The 19,833-nt window shown below is 35.0% G+C and overlaps 1 protein-coding gene and 1 pseudogene across 4 annotated transcripts in view; one reads left to right on the top strand and one right to left on the bottom strand.

The window, feature by feature from the left end:
* The window catches only part of HYCC2 (hyccin PI4KA lipid kinase complex subunit 2), a 78,506-nt gene that overhangs the window by 13,074 nt on the left and 45,599 nt on the right, over positions 1-19,833 (bottom strand). For all 4 annotated transcript variants that reach the window (XM_072617241.1, XM_072617238.1, XM_072617240.1 and 1 more), the window contains 2 exons: positions 3,141-3,221; positions 1,153-1,268 (listed from right to left, as the gene is read on the bottom strand). In XM_072617241.1, the coding sequence (XP_072473342.1) occupies positions 1,153-1,268; positions 3,141-3,221 (197 nt within the window). The remainder of the gene's footprint in view (positions 1-1,152; positions 1,269-3,140; positions 3,222-19,833) is intronic.
* LOC140509595 (ubiquinol-cytochrome c reductase complex assembly factor 2 pseudogene) lies at positions 15,993-16,461 on the top strand (annotated as a pseudogene).

Consider the following 19,833-nt stretch of genomic DNA (forward strand, 5'->3'; position numbering starts at 1 on the left):
TAAAAACAAAAGAATATAAAGGAAAAAGAATGTTTACAATGCTCTTTCCCTTTCTAAAAATTCTGAACTTAACACAAAATAAAATGAGTATTCATTATACAAAGTAGAAAAGAGAATTATACATGAAACCACAAATCTCTGTTATGTGCATGCCTGCTTTTTCTTTAAAGATATAATAAAAGCTTTTAGAACTGTTTGGCACATCTGTATTTTCTTTTGTCTCTCCTATTTTCTTCTGTACATTAAAAACATGTTTCAATGACCCTCTCTTCTTTCTTTTTGTTTTTGGCAACCCAATCTCTAACGTCCCTTAAAATAACACTGTTGAGAAAGATTTTTATTAAATAATTTACCCTTGTGGCTTCAACGAATGAGGTGGAAAATAACTTCAACACTGTCTTTTTGTTTCACCATTATTAGGTCTTCTACATATTTTTTTATTTTTATTTCAGTATATACAGTAATCAAACTAATGTTAACCTGATTTTATTTCTTCCCAAATTTCATACAGCACCCAGGAGACTAATCCTAAAGCATAGACCCTATACAAATGATGGGGTTATAGACAGTTTCTGTATTCATACTATTATTCCAGAGGGAAGTTGTGAGGGGAAGTACCTAAGAAGCCATAGCACACTCAGGGGAGAACCACTGTCAGCAACTGCAGAGCCAAAGGAGCTCTCAAAGACCCAGACCAGAGGGCTGATGATTTGAGCAGCACAAATGGAGTACCCTCTTGAGGGCAGGGACTATATTATTTTTATATTTGTTTCCCTTGTAACTGGTAAGGTGCCTTGCACGTGACAGGTGTTTAATAGATGTCCGTTGAATTTAATGGACTTGACCCAGGTCTCCTCTGAAATGCCAGAGCCTAAGTACTCGGTACTCCAAAACTTCAAAAACAGAACTGTTTTATTAAGAATAACAAACTGTACAGATTAAATGATGGCAGCTATAATATAGGTGACATTGTACTTTTAGAATAATAACTACATAATTTCTTTATATTTTCCTCTTCCACGAGAGGTAGGTTGATAATAGAACACTTAACTTTTGAGGTCCCTGACATATCAGATTCAATTTTAATTATTTCAGTCCAGGAATGAAGAATTATACTAAGTATAGATTTAGCAAGATAGCTTAAGCTATTACCTGTTTTGTGCAGTAAACGTTTCCCTCTGAGGATGAAGATCACTATAAACTACCCTAATGAGGTCATGTTGACACAATGCTCCCTCTGTCAAGGCCATGGATCCAATAGTTGAGGGCTATTATAATGGGCAAATTATAGTGAAGCATATGTTAGAGAAAGGAGAAAAAAACAAATATAAGATAGCATTCATAATTTGCAAAACATTACCTTTTCATGACTGTAAAAGGTATTTTCAAAGCATCACTTCTACACTCTTTCCATTTTCTTTTATACATAAATTCTATAACTCTTTGAAAAAATGTTTCAAAAAATAAAACACCTACAATTTCTTAACAAATTATGTAGTTTTAATTTTTGGAATTAGCCAGGAATGACTCTGAAACTTGTTAGAAGAATGGTTCTTAACCTTTTTTTGTGTTGCAGATATCTTTGGTAACGTGGCAAGACCTATGGACCTCTTCCTGGAATGGTGTTTTAAATGTGCGTGCGCACACACACCATAGAATCATAAAGGAAACTAATTACATGCAAATATAGTTACCAATATTTTTAAAACAAGTTTATAAGATCCCAAGGTTAACAATCCCAGTGTTTAGAGAAAGAAAAACTGTTGAAACTACCAAAATATGAATGTATCAGATGTAGTTTTGATTCAAAGCAATACTTTTAGGTCCAAAATAAAAAGAAACAATGCTTTGAAGTGTATACATTACAGCACCCTTTAAAAAAAAATAGTAGACACCATCATATTTCTCTCCAAATTCTTTTGATAGGTGATTTCATATATTCAGTTACATATCTATCATTTATTAATTTATACCTCACTAACCTCCATAATTTAATTAAAATCTATTTCACAGAAACACTTGATGTTAAAAAGTCAGTCTTTACTAAGAAATAATTAAGTCCTTAATTATGTGTCAAGGACCCTTTATTTGAAAGTTTTCTTTCTATTATACTTGGATACCTCCCTGATGAGTTTCTAAGATAAAAAGAATAAAATTTCAAACTACTAGAAAAGAGTTTAATCTTTAAATGGTTCACTCACATCCTAGTATAGATCAGGAACTTGATTCAAAACACATTTTAGTTTACTATTTGGCTTTTTCAGCAGTGGAAGAAAGGTAGGAAGAGTGATCAACAAAACAAATATCTCTTACAATTTATTAGTACTCTATTACCCTTCAGCAACATTAATGATAATAAATTGATCTATTATGCTTCCTTAGAAATAACGAATGATATCACCAAAGGGCTAGATTATACTGGAGTTTTTTTTATTCTGAATTTAATAACAAATAAAATGAGAATTTCACATGTACCATAGAACAGAGAGGACTATTCATTAAACTATGAATTTCTATTAGGTACAACTTGATTTTTTTTAAAGTATATAAGAAATTCAACACATAGCTTTCAAAGCTATTCTGCTCATCTGTGCCTTCTTTCTGGCCTTTTGTCATCTCTTTTTTTTTTTTCTGAATCCTAAACCAGATTCTTTTAAATTGAAAACCAGCATTTATAATCACTATCATTTTTCTAGGAAATAAAGGGGAAAAGGGGAGGAAAAGGGAAGGAAAAGGAAAGAAAAGAACAAAGAAGGACTCTCAGGTGCTATAAAACAAAAGATACCAATAAAAATTAATTTAAAAAATACAGTTTCCCCCTCCCCACCAAAAAACTTTTCTCCAAACTGAACTCTTCCCTTCAAAGACAAAATTGTGAAGAACATATTTTTAAAAATAACTAACCCAAAAGGATGAACCAAAAGAATAAAAAGAAACAAAAATAAAACAGGTAAATTTCCATTATTTTCAGGATACCTTTCTTGCTCCTAGGCCTTAGAATGTACAATTGCAAGCTCAACAGCAAGATGTCAGTAACAATGCGTCTTATAACAACAACATGTATGTAACAATGTTTATCTCCAGCATCAAAAAAATTTGATTTTTATTTCCTCCTATATAATTTAATTATTCTTTCTTACCTCATGGTATATTGAAGGCTTAGATAAGGAAGGGATGGTGAAAGATAGCACTTTGTTGTTTCCATCTTTATCAGCAATTTCCTAGAGTTAAATAAAAGACACATAACACAGATACATAAGAATCAAAAAAGAATACATTAAAAGGAACAATCATAATTTTCTTCACTATTAGCAAGCCAGGAAGGGATTTTTAAAAGCTCAGATACAAACTTCTATCTTTTAATTTCTGAAACAAAAAGATGTTAATACTAGGACAGCTCTTCTAATTTTAGTTTCGCTCAGTGAATACAGTCTCCTACTAAAATTTATAAATAACATATTTCACAGAAGCACATTTTACCCTGAAGTCCTACACTGAATAATCAAATATGGCATGAGACCATGAAGAACTGGAGACAAAGAAAATGCAATTCAATGGAACTCAAATATTAATCAAATGACTATTTCGGATTTTCCTAACCGTAAGGTGCTTGAGAAAGGGACAAAGATTAGACCGAAGACCATTCTTTGCCCTAATGAAATTTGAAGTCTTGTAAATGCATACCCAAATAATTACAATACAAAATAACACATGATGGGTACATTAGAAATGTTATAAAGTATTATAGAGGTCTGAGTAGGAAAGGTCATTATCAACTTGGGGAAGGGGCAGGAAAGGGAGAGAGATTAAGGAAGATTATATGATGTAGTTAGCATTTCAGTTGACCTTTGATAGAGTTAGAAAATGCAAGTATATTCACTGGGTGGCAGGTAGTTCAGTTTGGTTGAAGGGAAAAGTGAGGGGAATTTTATTTGGATACAACAGAACTTTGTATTATGGGCAAAAGAGTTTGAGCTATTTTTAGAAGGCAGTAGGTCACTGAAAGGTTCTGAGAGAAGTATCATAATCATCTATGTATAATTAGCAATGGTGTGGACTGAGCAAGATTTATTAGGAAGCTATTGTAGTTATCAAGGAATTAGGAAATATAGACCTGAGTGGAACTACAAGTGGGAAGCAGATTCCAAAGATATTAAGTAAGTACAACTGATAATGAGAAGGGAAAAAAATAGATTTAAAGATGAAACCAAAGGATTTTTAACATGGTAGAATGGTGACACTACAGGAAAAACTTGGTTAGTCAGAAGAGGGGACAGTTTTGAGGGAGCAAGGTAATTAGTTTGGTCTTCGGCATATTAAATGTGACCAGTGGGACCTTCTGGTAGACAAGTTCTATAGGTAGCTGGAGGAATGACTCCATGTTTATAGAGAGACCAAGGATATTAATATAGACTTGAGAGTCATGTAATAAAGATGATAGCCAAAAAAGTGAGAATATTATATTCACTATAAAACTTATTTTTATTGACATCTTTTGTTTTCCTATTGACAGGGTACATGGGTGCATGTGCTTGGGCCCCAATTCTAAAATCACATTTCTCTCTAAATATTACATTTTTCCCTAGCCTCAAAATACTATCCCAGTCCAAGGACACAGCCTGCCCCCACAACAACTGCTATGTTCCTGATACAGTAGCCAGTTGCACCTACAGAACTTATTAGTCTGAACCAGCTGTGTATTGGCTGAACAGGGTGTGCACTGGTCATAACAACATTTACTACTCACTGACCAATCATATGTATTCTAGTATGTATAGTCCCTTACATTTATCTTGTCTAACAAGACGTTGATGAGAGAAGTCTGATTTTCCCCTGGTCTGCCCTGACTATTGGTTGACTTAATGACATTTCAGGCCTAAAAACACACCTCCATGTGGCCCCCCCTTAGGTTATTTCCCAGTGAAAACACCTGCATACTAGATCCCAAAAGTGCATGTTCTTTTAAGAACTAACCACTCCTTAAGCACACCCTAATCTTACCCCAAAATACCTAGTTAGCATATTTGGCATGTTTCCCATAGAATATCCTATATAAACTTTACCTCTAACCTTCCTGCCCGCTGAAAAGTGTAATAAATCTTTACCTTCACCTCAAGAATGTTTGAGTCCATGGATTCATTCTAGGTGACCTGCCTCTAGTACTCCGGTCTTTGTGGGGGGTCTTCCTCCCTCTTCCCTCCCTTCCAGCCCTCATCACTATCACCTAGTTTTCCCCTTGTATCTCTCTCTTGACAACTTCCAGAGAGCCATTCCTTGTAATAAAGAATTTTTTTTTTTAAGAAAAAGAGGAAAAAAACCAGCAAAATCTCCATGTACTTTTGGGAGATATATCTTCCTATCTTCACCTTGAGGCTAAACTTGTTCTTTTTAATTCCATAATTCAGTCTCAATGTTTTACTCTTTGTGTTTACACTGCTGCAGCCAGTATTTTCCTGGCTCTGTGTAATTTACTTTCACGTCAGTTTGTTTACATCTTTCCATGTAACATGGTATTCATCATGCTTAACGTTTCTTACAGCATAGCAAAATTCCATTACTTTGAGGTGCTACAATTTGTTTAGCCATGCATCTACAATGGGCATAGATGTTTCTGATTTGTTGCTCCCACAAAATAAGTGTTCCTTTGTGAATTTTTGGTTTACATGATTAGTTAATGGTGTCCTTGTGGTATATGCCTAGCAGTGGAGTCTCTGAGTTAACGGATATGAACATTCCAATCGTTTATTTGCATAATTACAAATGCTGTCTAGAATGGCAGTACAGGTTTACAGCTCCACCAATATAATGCATTAGTGTGCTTATCTTTCCACAATGCCTCTAATACCGAGTATTCCACTCATTTTTTAAAAAATCATTTTTGCCAATTTGCTGGTAGTAAAGTGAAACTTCAAAGTTGTAGTATCTGATTTGCATTTCTCTTGTCACTGACTTGGAGCATTATTTCATATGTTTTTAATAGTTTGCAATTCTTTGAAAACTATTTGCTTATAACATTTGGCCACTTCTCTATTAAGGAATGGGTCTTCATTTTACGTATGTTAATTTATGGATTAATTAATTCTGGATACCAGGCCTTATTGGAGGTAGTTAACACAAGAATTTTTTATCCCAGTTGACTACTTCCTTTCTTACAGTAGAGGCATTAATTCCATTTGTGCAAAAACTTTTTAATTTCATGTAATCAAAAGTATCTATTTTAAAGGCACTCATGATGAAAAATGCTATCCACCTCCAGATAGAGGAACTGATGAGTTCAGAGGGTAGACTAGCACATTTTTTCTCCTTTTCTTATTCTTCCCAAATTGGTTAATGTAGAAATGTTTTATATGATAATGGGTATACTATTTATCGCCTTCTTAATAGCTCAGAGAGGAGGTACAGAGATGAGAGAATTTGGAAATGAAAATTTAAAAAAAAAATGAATAAAATTTTTAAAGTATCTGTTTAATCTTTTGTAACTCCTTCTGTTCCTTGTTTGGTTAACAATTCATTCCCTATCACGAGCTATGAAAGGAATATACTTCTTCTCTTATATTTTTATGGTATGACATTTAATATACTGGTCACATTCACCTTACATTTATTATAGAATATGACATGCGATGTTAGTCTAAGCCCAATTTTTGCCAAGTTGCCTTCCAGTTTTTCTAGTGGTCTGCATCAAATTGGGAGCTTTTTTCCTAGGTAAATTTATGTTTTGAAGATTTCTGCTTTTTAGTACTATTCCTTCTTCTTTTTTTCCATTATTCCTCTCCCAAAGAATATTTTGTTCTTTCAAATAAACTGTTATAATTTTATCTAGCTCTATAAAGTATCCCATTGGTAGTTTGAATGGTATAGTATTAAATCTGTAAATTAATTCTGATATATTGGCATTTTTATTATAGTAGCACTGCATAGCACTTCATTCAAGCTACTTAAGTTCCTTATTTTTTTTAAAGAGAATTTTACATCTGACTGTAAATATTAAATTCTAAGACTAAGTCTAGATGGGAGAAAAGGTGCTTACATGTGAAAAGACTGCATTTCTGGCACAATTTGGTAGAAACAAAATAAAAGACTTTGGTGAAACTTAGGGATTTAGATACCATGGAGGAAAATACAATCACAGTGTACTAAACAGTATTTCTAAAATAGGTAAAAATATTCAAATTATGACAGTTATTAATAGTATAAATGATTTGTGTTAAGCTACACATTAACATAATGAACTCTTTCTAAGTAAAAAAGAAAACCCTAGGCATTACATTTTTATGGAAGTACAATAAATTAAAGTGGTTTTTAAGAACCAGCACTTCCTCTAAACTTCCCTATGTGCCACCCCTTCCCCCCAAGAAGACAGGGAACAGAGAGTTATATTCTTCAGGAAGCTACATATGACAATTTTTAAATTGAAGGTATTCTTTTATATATGTTTCCAAATCTTCACACTCATTGTCGTCAATAAATGAATAGTTCCTTACATAAGTCAACAATTACATCAAGGAGAACGTTGCTAAATCACTCAAGATTATTTGCTTCCACTATTTTGTCTAAGGTTATGTTTCTTGTACCACAGTTATCACTGTACAACATATTGGGATGTGGCCATTTTACACAAGTTAGGGAGGAATAGTCTTTGTTTTCTACTCAAATGGCTGCTATAAAAAGGACCTTGTGGGGTGTATGCTGCTTAGTTAAAGTCAGATATAAAAGCGGCAATATTACTGGAACATACACCCCACAAGGTTCTTTTTATAGCAGCCATTTGAGTAGAAAACAAAGACTATTCCTCCCTAACTTGTGCAAAATGACCACATCCCAATTTAAGTAGAAAAAGATGTATCTTTAAATGTGCCTAAATAAAAGTTTCATGGCCTTTTGACTTTATTAATATCGTATACCACAGCCCTGCTATGGCAACCTGTAGCAGAAGATTGCTTTTCAATGTGAATCAAACTGACATAGAGTGGCCAATATTTAAAGTAGCTATTATTGTAACATTTTAGTTTATGAAATTTCAAACAAAAACTTCTCATTTCACTACAATCCCATGTGTATTCTTCTCAATGATGTAAAGAGTGCCTGAACTGGGATGGAAAATAATATCGTAGGGGATTCAGAATGTTGTGGGGCTATTAAGGAAGACAAAGAAAAATACTCAACAGAAATTCATAGGAATATAAGAGATCAAGAGAAAGTAGGGAAACTCTAAGATTGCATTTCTAGTGTATAACCATGAGTTTGGGATAAATTTACCATTCTTTCTTGATGTGACAAAACAGGGATAAAACATGCAATCATAGTACAAGTATGGTCATGACTGTCAAAGTGATAATCTAGTAACTCCAACTCTGCTACTAAAATCTCTTCAACCTTAGGCAATTCATTTTATACCTCTGGACAGTAATTTTCTTATTTGTAAAATGAGGAAGTATGAGTAAATTAATTAATTAATATAAAATGTTGTGTAACCCTTAAAGTGTTTTTAAATAACATTTTATTTTTTCTAATTACACATAAAGACAATTTTTAAGATTCATTTTAAATAAAATTTCTTTTCTAAATTTTCTTCCTCCCTTCCTACTCTCTTCCCTAAGACAGTAAGCAATTTGCTATCAGTTACGTATGTACAATCACCTAAATCCTATGTCCATATTAGTAATGTTGTGAAAGAACAGTTTGCAAAAGAAAAAAAACACATAAAAAATAAAGAAAGTGAAAATAGTATGCTTCAATCTGCACTCAAACTCCATCAGTTTTTTCTTTGGATGTGGATAGCATTTTCCATCATAATTCTTTTGGAACTATTATGGATCGTTGTATTGCTGAGAGGAGCTAAGTCAATCTAGCTCATCATTAATGTTGCTACTACTATCATATACTATGTTTTCCTGTTTTGATCATTTCATGTGCATCAGTTCATGTAAGTTAAAATGATAAGTAAATGTTGGCTTCTTATTCCCAGAACCATAGATTTACAGGCAGAAGAAACCTTAAGTGTCTAATGCCCTCATTTTACAAAAATGGAAAAAATCAAGAGGGAATAAATAGTAGAGCAAGAATTCATACCAGGTTTTCTAACCCTAAATCCAGCACTACTACCACCATGCCAGGCTGATTGTCAGTTATTAATTCTCAAGTCCTCTCTAGCTTTAATCTTCTGATCTACAACAGCAGGGCTTCTTAACTATTACTGTGTCATGGAAACCTTGGGTCATCTGGGCAAGTCTATGGCACCTTCACCAGCCAACTATATCTGTAGGGGCAAATGTTTTCTAACAATTTGTGTTTTGCTTTTATATGATCTTGAGCTACTAAAGGGTAAAAACTGGTGAAAGACCAATGACTTTGCTATTTGTGAGACATAAACAATCCTTGAAAGAGTGATTAATAAATTAAAGCAGAAGATTTCTCTTCTCTTATCTTTCAAAGTGTACCCATCTTTCAAAGACCTGGCTGAAAAATTACCTTATCAGGGGCGGAGCCAAGATGGCAGAGTAGAAAGACACATATACGCTAGCTCCAAACCCACAGCCCATAAAATACCTGTAAAAAAGAACTCCCAACAAATTCTGGAGCAGCAGAAGCCACAGAACAACAGAGTGGACGAGATTTCTGTTCCAGAGAGCCCTGAAAACCTCTCGCAAAAGGTCCTTCGCGCTGCAGACCCGAAGCCGAGCCCAGCTCTGCCTTGGCCGCGCAGCATCGAGAGGAGCAGACCTGAGCAGGCTTCAGGGACAGAATCGCAGCCGCGTGGGTCCCTCCACCCGCGGGCCCCAAAGATTGGTGAGAGGGTCTTCTCGGCTTGCCGAGAGGGATGTGGGGTGCCCCCATAACTGAGGCCCCCTCAGGAGGCAGCAGCGGAGGCGGCAGCAGACAAGGGCTCCCCAAGCAGACAGGAGACTGGATCCATTGTTGAAGATCTCTGCATAAACCCCCTGAGGGAACTGAGTCCCGTGAGGCAGACCTGCCCTCACCCAAGCACCTGAACTTGATCTCACACTGAATAGCAGCCCTGCCCCCACCCAAAGCCCTGAGGCTGGGAAGCAGCACTTGAATCTCAGACCCCAAGCGCTGGCTGGGCAGATCTGGAGGCCAAGTGGGTGTGAAGAGAATATTCAGAAGTCACTGGCTGGGAAAACGTACAGAAAAGAGAAAAAAAATAAAACTATAGAAGGTTACTTTCTTGGTGAATAGGTATTTCCTCCCTTCCTTTCTGATGAGGAAGAACAATGCTTACCATCAGGGAAAGACACAGAAGTCAAGGCTTCTGTATCCCAGCCCACTCAATGGGCTCAGGCCATGGAAGAGCTCAAAAAGGATTTTGAAAATCAACTTAGAGAGGGGGAGGAAAAACTGGGAAGAGAAATGAGAGACATGCAAGCAAAGCATGAAAAACAAGTAAACACCCTGCTAAAGGAGACTCAAAAAAATGCTGAAGAAAATAACACCTTGAAAAATAGGCTAACTCAATTGGCAAAAGAGGTTCAAAAAGCCAATGAGGAGAAGAATACTTTCAAAAGCAGAATTAGCCAAATGGAAAAGGAGATTCAAAAGCTCACTGAAGAAAATTTCTTTCAAAATTAGAATGGAACAGATGGAGGCTAATAACTTTATGAGAAACCAAGAAATCACAAAACAAAACCAAAAGAATGAAAAAATGGAAGATAATGTAAAATATCTCACTGGAAAAACAACTGACCTGGAAAATAGATCCAGGGACACAATTTAAAAATTATGGGACTACCTGAAAGCCATGATCAAAAAAAGAGCCTAGACATCATCTTTCATGAAACTATCAAGGAAAACTGCTCTGAGATTCTAGAACCAGAGGGCAAAATAAGTATTCAAGGAATCCACAGATCACCGCCTGAAAGAGATCCAAAAAGAGAAACTCCTAGGAACATTGTGGCCAAATTCCAGAGTTCCCTGGTCAAGGAGAAAATATTGCAAGCAGCTAGAAAGAAACAATTCAAGTATTGTGGAAATACAATCAGGATAACACAAGATCTAGCAACTTCTACATTAAGGGATAGAAGGGCATGGAATAGGATATTCCAGAGGTCAAAGGAACTAGGACTGAAACCAAGAATCACCTACCCAGCAAAACTGAGTATAATACTTCAGGGGAAAAAATGGTCTTTCAATGAAATAGAGGACTTTCAAGCATTCTTGATGAAAAGACCAGAGCTGAAAAGAAAATTTGACTTTCAAACACAAGAATGAAGAGAAGCATGAAAAGGTAAACAGCAAAGAGAAGTCATAAGGGACTTAACTAAAGTTGAACTGTTTACATTCCTACATGGAAAGACAATATTTGTAACTCTTGAAACTATTCAGTATCTGGCAACTGGGTCGGATTACATACACACACATGCACACGCACACGCACACACACATAGAGACAGAGTGCACAGAGTGAATTGAAGAGGATGGGATCATATCTTAAAAAAATGAAATCAAGCAGTGAGAGAGAAATATATTGGGAGGAGAAAGGGAGAAATGGAATGGGGCAAATTATCTCTCATAAAAGAGGCAAGCAAAAGACTTCTTAGTGGAGGGATAAAGAGGGGAGGAGAGAGAAAAACATGAAGTTTACTCTCATCACATTCCACTAAAGGAAGGAATAAAATGCATACTCATTTTGGTATGAAAACCTATCTTACAATACAGAAAAGTGGGGAAGAAGGGGATAAGCAGGGTGGGGGGGATGATGGAAGGGAGGGCATGGGGAGGAGGGAGCAATTTGAGGTCAACACTCATGGGGAGGGACAGGATCAAAAGAGAGAATAGAAGTAATGGGGGTCAGGATAGCATGGAGGGAAATATAGTTAGTCTTATACAACACAACTATTATGGAAGTCATTTGCAAAACTACACAGATTTGGCCTATATTGAATTGCTTGCCTTCCAAAGGGAAGGGGTGGGGAGGGAGAGAGGAAAAGAAGTTGGAACTCAAAGTTTTAGGAACAACTGTCGAGTACTGTTCTTGCCACTAGGAAATAAGAAATACAGGTAAAGGGGTATAGAAAGTTTTTTGGCCCTACAGGACAAAAGAGAAGATGGAGACAAGGGCAGAGAGGGATGATAGAAGAGAGAGCAGATTGGTGATAGGGGCAATTAGAATGCTTGGTGTTTTGGGCTGGGGGGGGGACAAATGGGGAGAAAAATTTGGAACCCAAAATTTTGTGAAAATGAATGTTAAAAGCTAAATAAATAAATTAATGAATGAATGAATGAATAGAAAAATTGCCTTATCCACAAATCATTCTCATCATTTCAATTGCAAATTGCCTTTCACTGCCTCTGAAGGCTACAGAATTTTTAAAAACTATTTTCATAGTATTTATTTTATGTTGCTTTGAAGTGCAATTATTTCTGTGTATGTCAAATTGACCAACTATACTATAAACAAATTGAGGCTATGCTCAATGTCTTTGCATGCCCTAGAGTTCTATGCAGAGAGTAGTAATCCAATAAACATTAGATTTAATAATTAATATCTGAGGCCACAAAACACACTAACATAATTCTAAAAGTCATAATAATATCATTTAAATTACCAAAGTTAAGGCAAAAGAAGATAGTACAATAAAGGCAGGCCTAAGCCCTTCCAAAGTCCCCTCTAAATAATATTAAAGTAATGCCTTAAAATGGATTCTGGAGCAGTAGAATCAAGAAAAGATAAGTGAAACAATTTTCCAGCCTAAGACAACTTAGAAAGTTGTCAGGAAAGGTCTGATTCACCAGAGTGAAAATGGAATGCAATCCAGGCTTGGCCACCCCCAGCAAGTCAGCTGCAAGGCCCAGTACAAACCAGGAGAGAGGCCCATTGGGCCGATGTAACCCAGCAACAGGCCTTGGGGGCAACTGAATCTACAGCAGTGTTTTCCAGAGGTTTCAGCCCACAGACAGTAAGGGGGTTGGAAAATCAGACAGAAGGAGATTACAGAAGATCTTTTGCTGACACTGAGGGGAGGAAACATTGCCTTTAAATGGGTTCAGGTCATGGTCCCAGGGCAAGAAAGAAGACTAAGAGGAGCTGGGACTCTGGTCACAGTTGCTGAAAAGAGTACTTGTGGGCATTCACAAATCAGAACATAGACCAGGAGAGTAGTGACCACACTTCTCCTTTAGATCATAACATCCTGGGAGAACTGAAAACTTGCAGACTCAAAGAACTAGCTCTGAACACAGCAACACAAAAAAACCTAAATCTTGGGAGAGAACCCCCTCCACCTCAGGAGGGGAGCCCAACTTTACATTAAAAGTTTAAAAAAAAAAAAAAAGGCTGGAAAAAGGAGCAGACATAAAAAAAAAAAAAGAATTTGACCACAGAGAGTTACTATGGTAACAGGGAAGATCAAGACAAAAACTCTGAAGAAGACAATGGAATTAAAGCAGCTATGCACAAAGCCTCAAATAAAAATGTGAATTGGTCTCAGGGTCCAAAAAAGATTTATGGAAGAAAGGGATTTTAAAAATAAAAGAGAGGCAAAGGAAAAATGGAGGGAAAAAATGAAAGTAGTGCAAGAAAGAGACAACAGCTCTGGTAAAGGAGGCACAAAATGATAGAGGAGAAAATAACATCTTGAAAAACAGAATAATCCAAACAACAAAAGAGATACAAAAATCCACTAAGGAGAGGAATTCTTTAAAAAAAATGAAATTGGCCAAATGTAAAGAGGCACAAAAATTCACCAAAGAAAATCATTCCTTAAAAAACAGAATTAGTAAATGGAAAAAGGAGGTACAAAAACTCAGTGAAAAAAATCATTCCTTAAAAATCAGAATTAGTCAAGTGGAAGCCAATGACTCCATGAGGCATCAAAAAAACAATTAAACAAAATCAAAAGAATGAAAAAATAGAAGACAATGTGAAATATCTTACTGGAAAAACAACTGACCCGGGAAACAGATTCAAGAGAGATAATTTAAGTATTATTGGACTACTTGAGAGCAATGATTAAAAAAAAAAAGAGAGAGCCTAGACATCATCTTTCAAGAAATTATCAAGGAAAATTGCCCTGATTTTCTAGAGCCAGAATGAAAAAATCCACCTATCACCTAATGAAAGAACTGCAAAATGAAAAGTCCCAAGAATATTATACCCAAATTCCAAAGCTCCCAAGACAAGGAGAAAATATTGCAAGTCAGAAGGCAAACAATTCAAGTATCATGGAGGAACATTCAGGATAACACAAGATGCAGCAGTTTCTACATTAAAGGATTAGAGGGCTTGGAATATGATACTCTAGAAGGCAATGGAGCTAGGATAAGAACTAAGATTCACCCTACCCAGCAAAACTGAGGATAATTCTTCAGAGGAAATAACTGACATTCAATGAAATAAACAACTTTTATGTATTCCTGATGAAAAGACCAGAACTGAACAGAAAATTTAATAATCAAACACAAGACTCAAGAGAAGCATAAAAGGGTAAACAGGAAAGAGAAATCATAAGGGACTCAAATAAGGTTAAACTGTTTAGATCCTGTATAGGAAGATGATACTTCTAACTCCTAAGAACTTTCTCATTATCAGGACAGTTAAAATGAATATCCTAATAGTGTGGAGACAATTAGGTCAAGGGCTTGTGAAGTCAGCATACATAGTTATTATTTGTGTCTCAGTTGGTTAATGTTAAAAAAAAAAAAATTCATTTGTGGTCTATATTGTAAATGCTTTAAAAGAAGTATCCCCTGACCAAAAGTTGGAATTGTTTTATGTGATATGAACAGTGTTAAAAATGAAAAATAAAAAAATAAAATGAATATCCATAGACAGAGACATGGGTATGAGTTAAATATGGTGGGATGATCACCAAAAATAAATAAATAAATAAAATTAAGGGGTGAGAAAGAAGGATACACTGGGAGAAGGGAAAAGAGGGAAGTACAATGGGATAAATTATTTCACGTACAAGAGGTTTGAAAGAGCTTTTACAAGGGTAAGATGGGTGGGTGAGGTGATGGGTGGTGGGCAACATTATTCTCATTAGAATTGGCTGAAAGAGTGAATAACATACATATTCCTTTGGGTATAGAAATCTTTCTTAAAAGGAAGAAGGGAAGAGGGATAAGAGAAAGAGGAAGGCTGATAAAAGGGAGGGCAGATCAGTGGAGGCAGTTGTCAGAAGCAAAACAATTCTGAAGAGAGATAGGGTAAAAGGAGAGAGAGAGAGAGAAGAAAAAAAGAATGGAGGGAAATACATAGTAATAATAACTGTGAATGGGATGAACTCGCCTATTAAACAGAAGCAAACAGCAGAATGGATTAAAAACTACAATATGTTGTTTGCAAGAAATATACCTGAAGCAGAGAGACACACACAGAGTAGAGGTAAAGATGTGGAGGAGAATCTATTATGCTTCAGCTGAAGTTAAAAAAAGGAAGGGTAAAAAATCATGTTCTCAGACAAAGTGAAAGCAAAAATACATTTAATTAAAAGAGACAAGCAGGGAAACCACTTCTTGCTAAAAGGTATCATAATAATGAAATTTACAAAAAAAAAAAAACACCAAAAAGTATATAGCATTCAAATTCTTAAAGAAAAAGTTAAGTGAGATATAGGAAGAAACAGTAAAACCATACTAGTAGAGGACCTCAACTTGCCCTTTTCAGTACTAGATAAATGTAACCTAAAAAGAGAAAGAGACAGAGACAGAGACAGAGAGAGAGAGAGAGAGAGAGAGAGACAGAGAAAGAAGTTAAGAAAAATGAATATCGAAGAAGTTTTCCTTAAGAATTTCTTGAAAAATGATGTCTTGACTCTTTTTTTTTCTGATCATGGCTTTCAGGTAGTCCAATTAATTTTTAAATTATCTCTCCTTGGATCTATTTTCCAGGTCAGTTGTTTTTTCCAATGAGATATTTCACATTTTCTTCATAAAAACCCTCAAAACTAGCAAAAGTATTAAATGGATCCTTTTCAGATCATAATGAAATAAAAATTACTTTCAAAAATGAGCTATCACAGGGGCCAAAGATGGCAGCCAGCCATTACCGGCATTTCCTCAAGCTCTGTGAGGAATGGCCTTTGGAAGAGACAAAACAGGGCTGAGACTTGGGTGCTTACCTGCAGCAGGGGGTGGCGCAGGTCTTTCGGGAGGGAGAGAACACCCAGATTGCTGAGCCTGAGACCTGTGACCAGATGTACGAGAGCTTAGCACGACTTCATTCAAACTATTACAAACACAAATATCCATGCCCAAGAGACACCAGCTTCAGTGGACTGACAGTGGAAGAATACAGGATTGTATTAGCTACAGATACCTTGGAAGAATTTAAGGAACTGAATAAAGGCTTATGGAAAAAACTTCAGGATAAGTTCGCCACCAAGAATCCAGATGAGAAGACTAAGGAATAGCCTGTGTCTTTGTCCTCCCCGTGTACGTAAGTGTGAAGCCTTGTAAGTTGCCAAGAATAAAACTGTCCCTCCTTCCAGCTAAAAAAAAAAAAAAGGGGGGGCTACAGAAACAGATTAAAAATTAACTGGAAACTAAATAATCTAATCCTAAAGAATGAGTGGATCAAAGGCCAAATTGTAGAAACAATTCACAGTTTCATTAAAGAGAAAGACAACAATGAAACAACATACCAAAATTTATGAGATGCAGTCAAAGCAGAACTTAGGGGAAATTTTATATTTCTAAATACTTCCATCAATGAAATAAAGAAGGGGCAGATCAATGAATTAACCATGGAACTAAAAAAAAAAAATTTTTAAATTTCCAGTTAAACATCAAGTTGGAAATCTTGAAAATCAAATGAGAGACTAATAAAATTGAAAGTTAGAAAACCACTGAATAAATAAAACTAGGAGTTGCCTTTATAAAAAAGCCAATAAAATAGAAAAAATGATTAATTTGATTAAAAATAAGAAAGAAGAAAGCCAAATTACCAGTATCAAAAATGAAGAGTGAATTCACCACCAATGAGAAGGAATTTAAAGCAATTATTAGGAGCTATTTTGCCCAATTATATGCCAATAAATCTAACAAACTAAGTAAATGGATAGATATTTACAAAAATATAAATTGCCCAGATTAACAGAAAAGGAAATAGAATACTTAAATTACCCTATCTTAGAAAAAGAAATTGAATAAGCCATCAAAGAACTCTCTAAGAAAAAAATCTCCAGGACTAGATGGATTTACAAATGAATTCTATCAAATATTTAAAAAAACAATTAATTCCAATAGTATATAAAGTCTGAAAAAATAGGCAAAGAAGAAGATCTCCTAAATTCCTTTCAGCACACAAATATGTAGCAAAAACAGAAAATGAAAACTTTAGACCAACTTCCCTAGTGAATACTGATTCAAAAAATTTAAATAAAATACTAGCAAAGAGATTACAGCATGAGATTGCAAAGATCATGATGACCAGGTGAGATTTATACCAGCAATGCAGGTTGCATTCAATATTAGGAAAACTATAAGCATAACTGACTATGTCAATAACAAAACCAACAGAAATTATATGATTATCTCAATAGATACAAAAATACAACATTTATTCCTATTAAAACACTAGAAAGCATAGGAATAAATGGTCCTTTCTTTAAAATGATAAGTAGTATCTATCTAAAACTGTCAGAAAGCATTATATGTACTAGGGATAAGCTAGAAGCCTTCACAATTAGACTGGGGTAAAGCAAGGATGCCCACTATCACCACTGTTATTCAGTATTGTAAAAATGCTAGCTAAATCAATAAAAGAAGAAAACAAATTTAAGGAATTACACTAGGCAACAAGGAAATAAAACTATCACTCTCTGCAGATGATATTATGGTATACTTAGAGAATCAACTAAAAATTACTCAAAATAATTAACAACTTGAGCAAAGTTTCAGCATGTAAAATAAACCCACACATACCATCAGCATTTCTATGTATCACCAACAAAATCCAGGAGCAAGAGATAGAAAGAGAAATTTCATTTAAAATAATTGTAGATAATATAAAATACTTAGAAATCTACCTGGCCAAGACAAACCCAGGAATTATGTGACCACAATCACAAAACTTTTCACGCACATAACATCAGATCTCAACATTTCAAAAAATATTAATTGCTCATGGTTGGGCTGAGTCAATATAATAAAAATGGCAATTACACCTAAATTAATTTACTTATTCAGTATGATACCAATCAAACTAACAAAAAATTGTTTTATAGAGCTAGAAAATATAATAACAAATTTCATCTGGAAGAACAAAAGGTCAAGGATATTAAGGGAATTAATAGGAAAAAATACCATGATAGAAGGTAGCCTAGTTGTACCAGATCTGAAACTATATTATAAGGCAGAAATCATCAAAATAATCTAGTACTGGCTTAGAAAATAGATAGTGGATCAGTGGAATAGATTAGGTAATATATTGTAGTAAATGACCATAGGAATCAACTGTTTGATAAACCAAAAGATTCAAGCTTTTGAGACAAAAACTCACTATCTGACAAAAACTGCTGGGAAAACTGGAAAACAGTTTGGCAGAAACCAAGTATAGACCAACATCTTTCACCATATACCAAGATATGGTCAAAATGATTTAGACATAAAGGATGAAGATACCTACCATAAACAAATTAGAAGAGCATAGAATAGTTTACCTGTCAGATCTATGGAGAAGGGAAGAATCTATGACCAAACAAGAGATAGTAGGCGTTATGAGATGCAAAATGGATGATTTTGAATATATTACATTAAAAAGATTTTGCACAAACAAAACCAATGTCACCAAGATTAGAAGGAAAAGCTAAGAAAACTTTTTTTTACAGCAAGTATCTCTGATAAAGGCCTCATTTCTCAAATAAATACAGAATGAAGCCAAATTAATAAGAATACAAGTCATTCCCCAACTGATAAATGGTCAAAGGATATGAACAGGCAATTTTCAGAGGAAGAAATTAAAGCTATCTGTGGCTACTTGAAAAAACGCTCTAAATCACTACTGCTTAGAGAAATTAAATAAATTAAATTAATAAATTAAAACAATTCTGAGGCATCATCTCACCTATCAGAGTGGCTAATATAACAAAAAAGGAAAATGATAAGTGTTGGAGGGAATGTGGGAAAATTGGGACACTAAAGCATTGTTGGTAGAATTGTGAACTGACTGAATCATTCTGGGGGAACAATTCAGAACTATGCCCAAAGGGTTATGAAACTGCATACTTTTTGACCCAGCAACAGCACTACTATGTTTGTATCCCAAAGAGATCAAGAGAAATAGGAAAAGGATCTATTTGTACAATGATATGTATAGCAGCTCTTTTAGTGGTGGCAAAGAACTGCACATTGAGGGGATGTCCTGAATGGCCCAGATGAGAAATGGCTGAACAAGTTGTGGTATATGATTGTGATGAAATTTACTATTGTACTATGAGAAATGACAAGCAGGATGCTTTCAGAAAAACCTGGACTTACATGAACTGATGAAAACTGATGTGAGCAGAACCAGAAGAACATTGTATATAGCGAAAGCAATATTGCATGATTGCATGATATTAACCATGAATGACTTAGTTGCCAAAAGATTCATGATGAAAAATGCTATTCACTTCCAGAGAAAGAACCAATGGAGTTTAAATGCAAATCAAAGCATACTATTTTCACTTCCTTTATTTTTTGGTCTGTGTTTTCTTTCCCAAAAGGACTAATATGGAAATTGTTTTGCATGATTACACTTGTAGAACCTCTATCAAATTGCTTGCTGTCTCAAGGAGAGTATAAGAAAGGGAGAGAATTTGGAACTCAAAATTTTAAATGTTAAAAACTGTTTTTGCATGTAATTAGGAAAACATGAAATATTCAAATTTT

Source organism: Notamacropus eugenii, chromosome 6 (assembly GCF_028372415.1).
Source record: "Notamacropus eugenii isolate mMacEug1 chromosome 6, mMacEug1.pri_v2, whole genome shotgun sequence".
Classification (NCBI taxonomy): Eukaryota; Metazoa; Chordata; class Mammalia; order Diprotodontia; family Macropodidae; genus Notamacropus; species Notamacropus eugenii.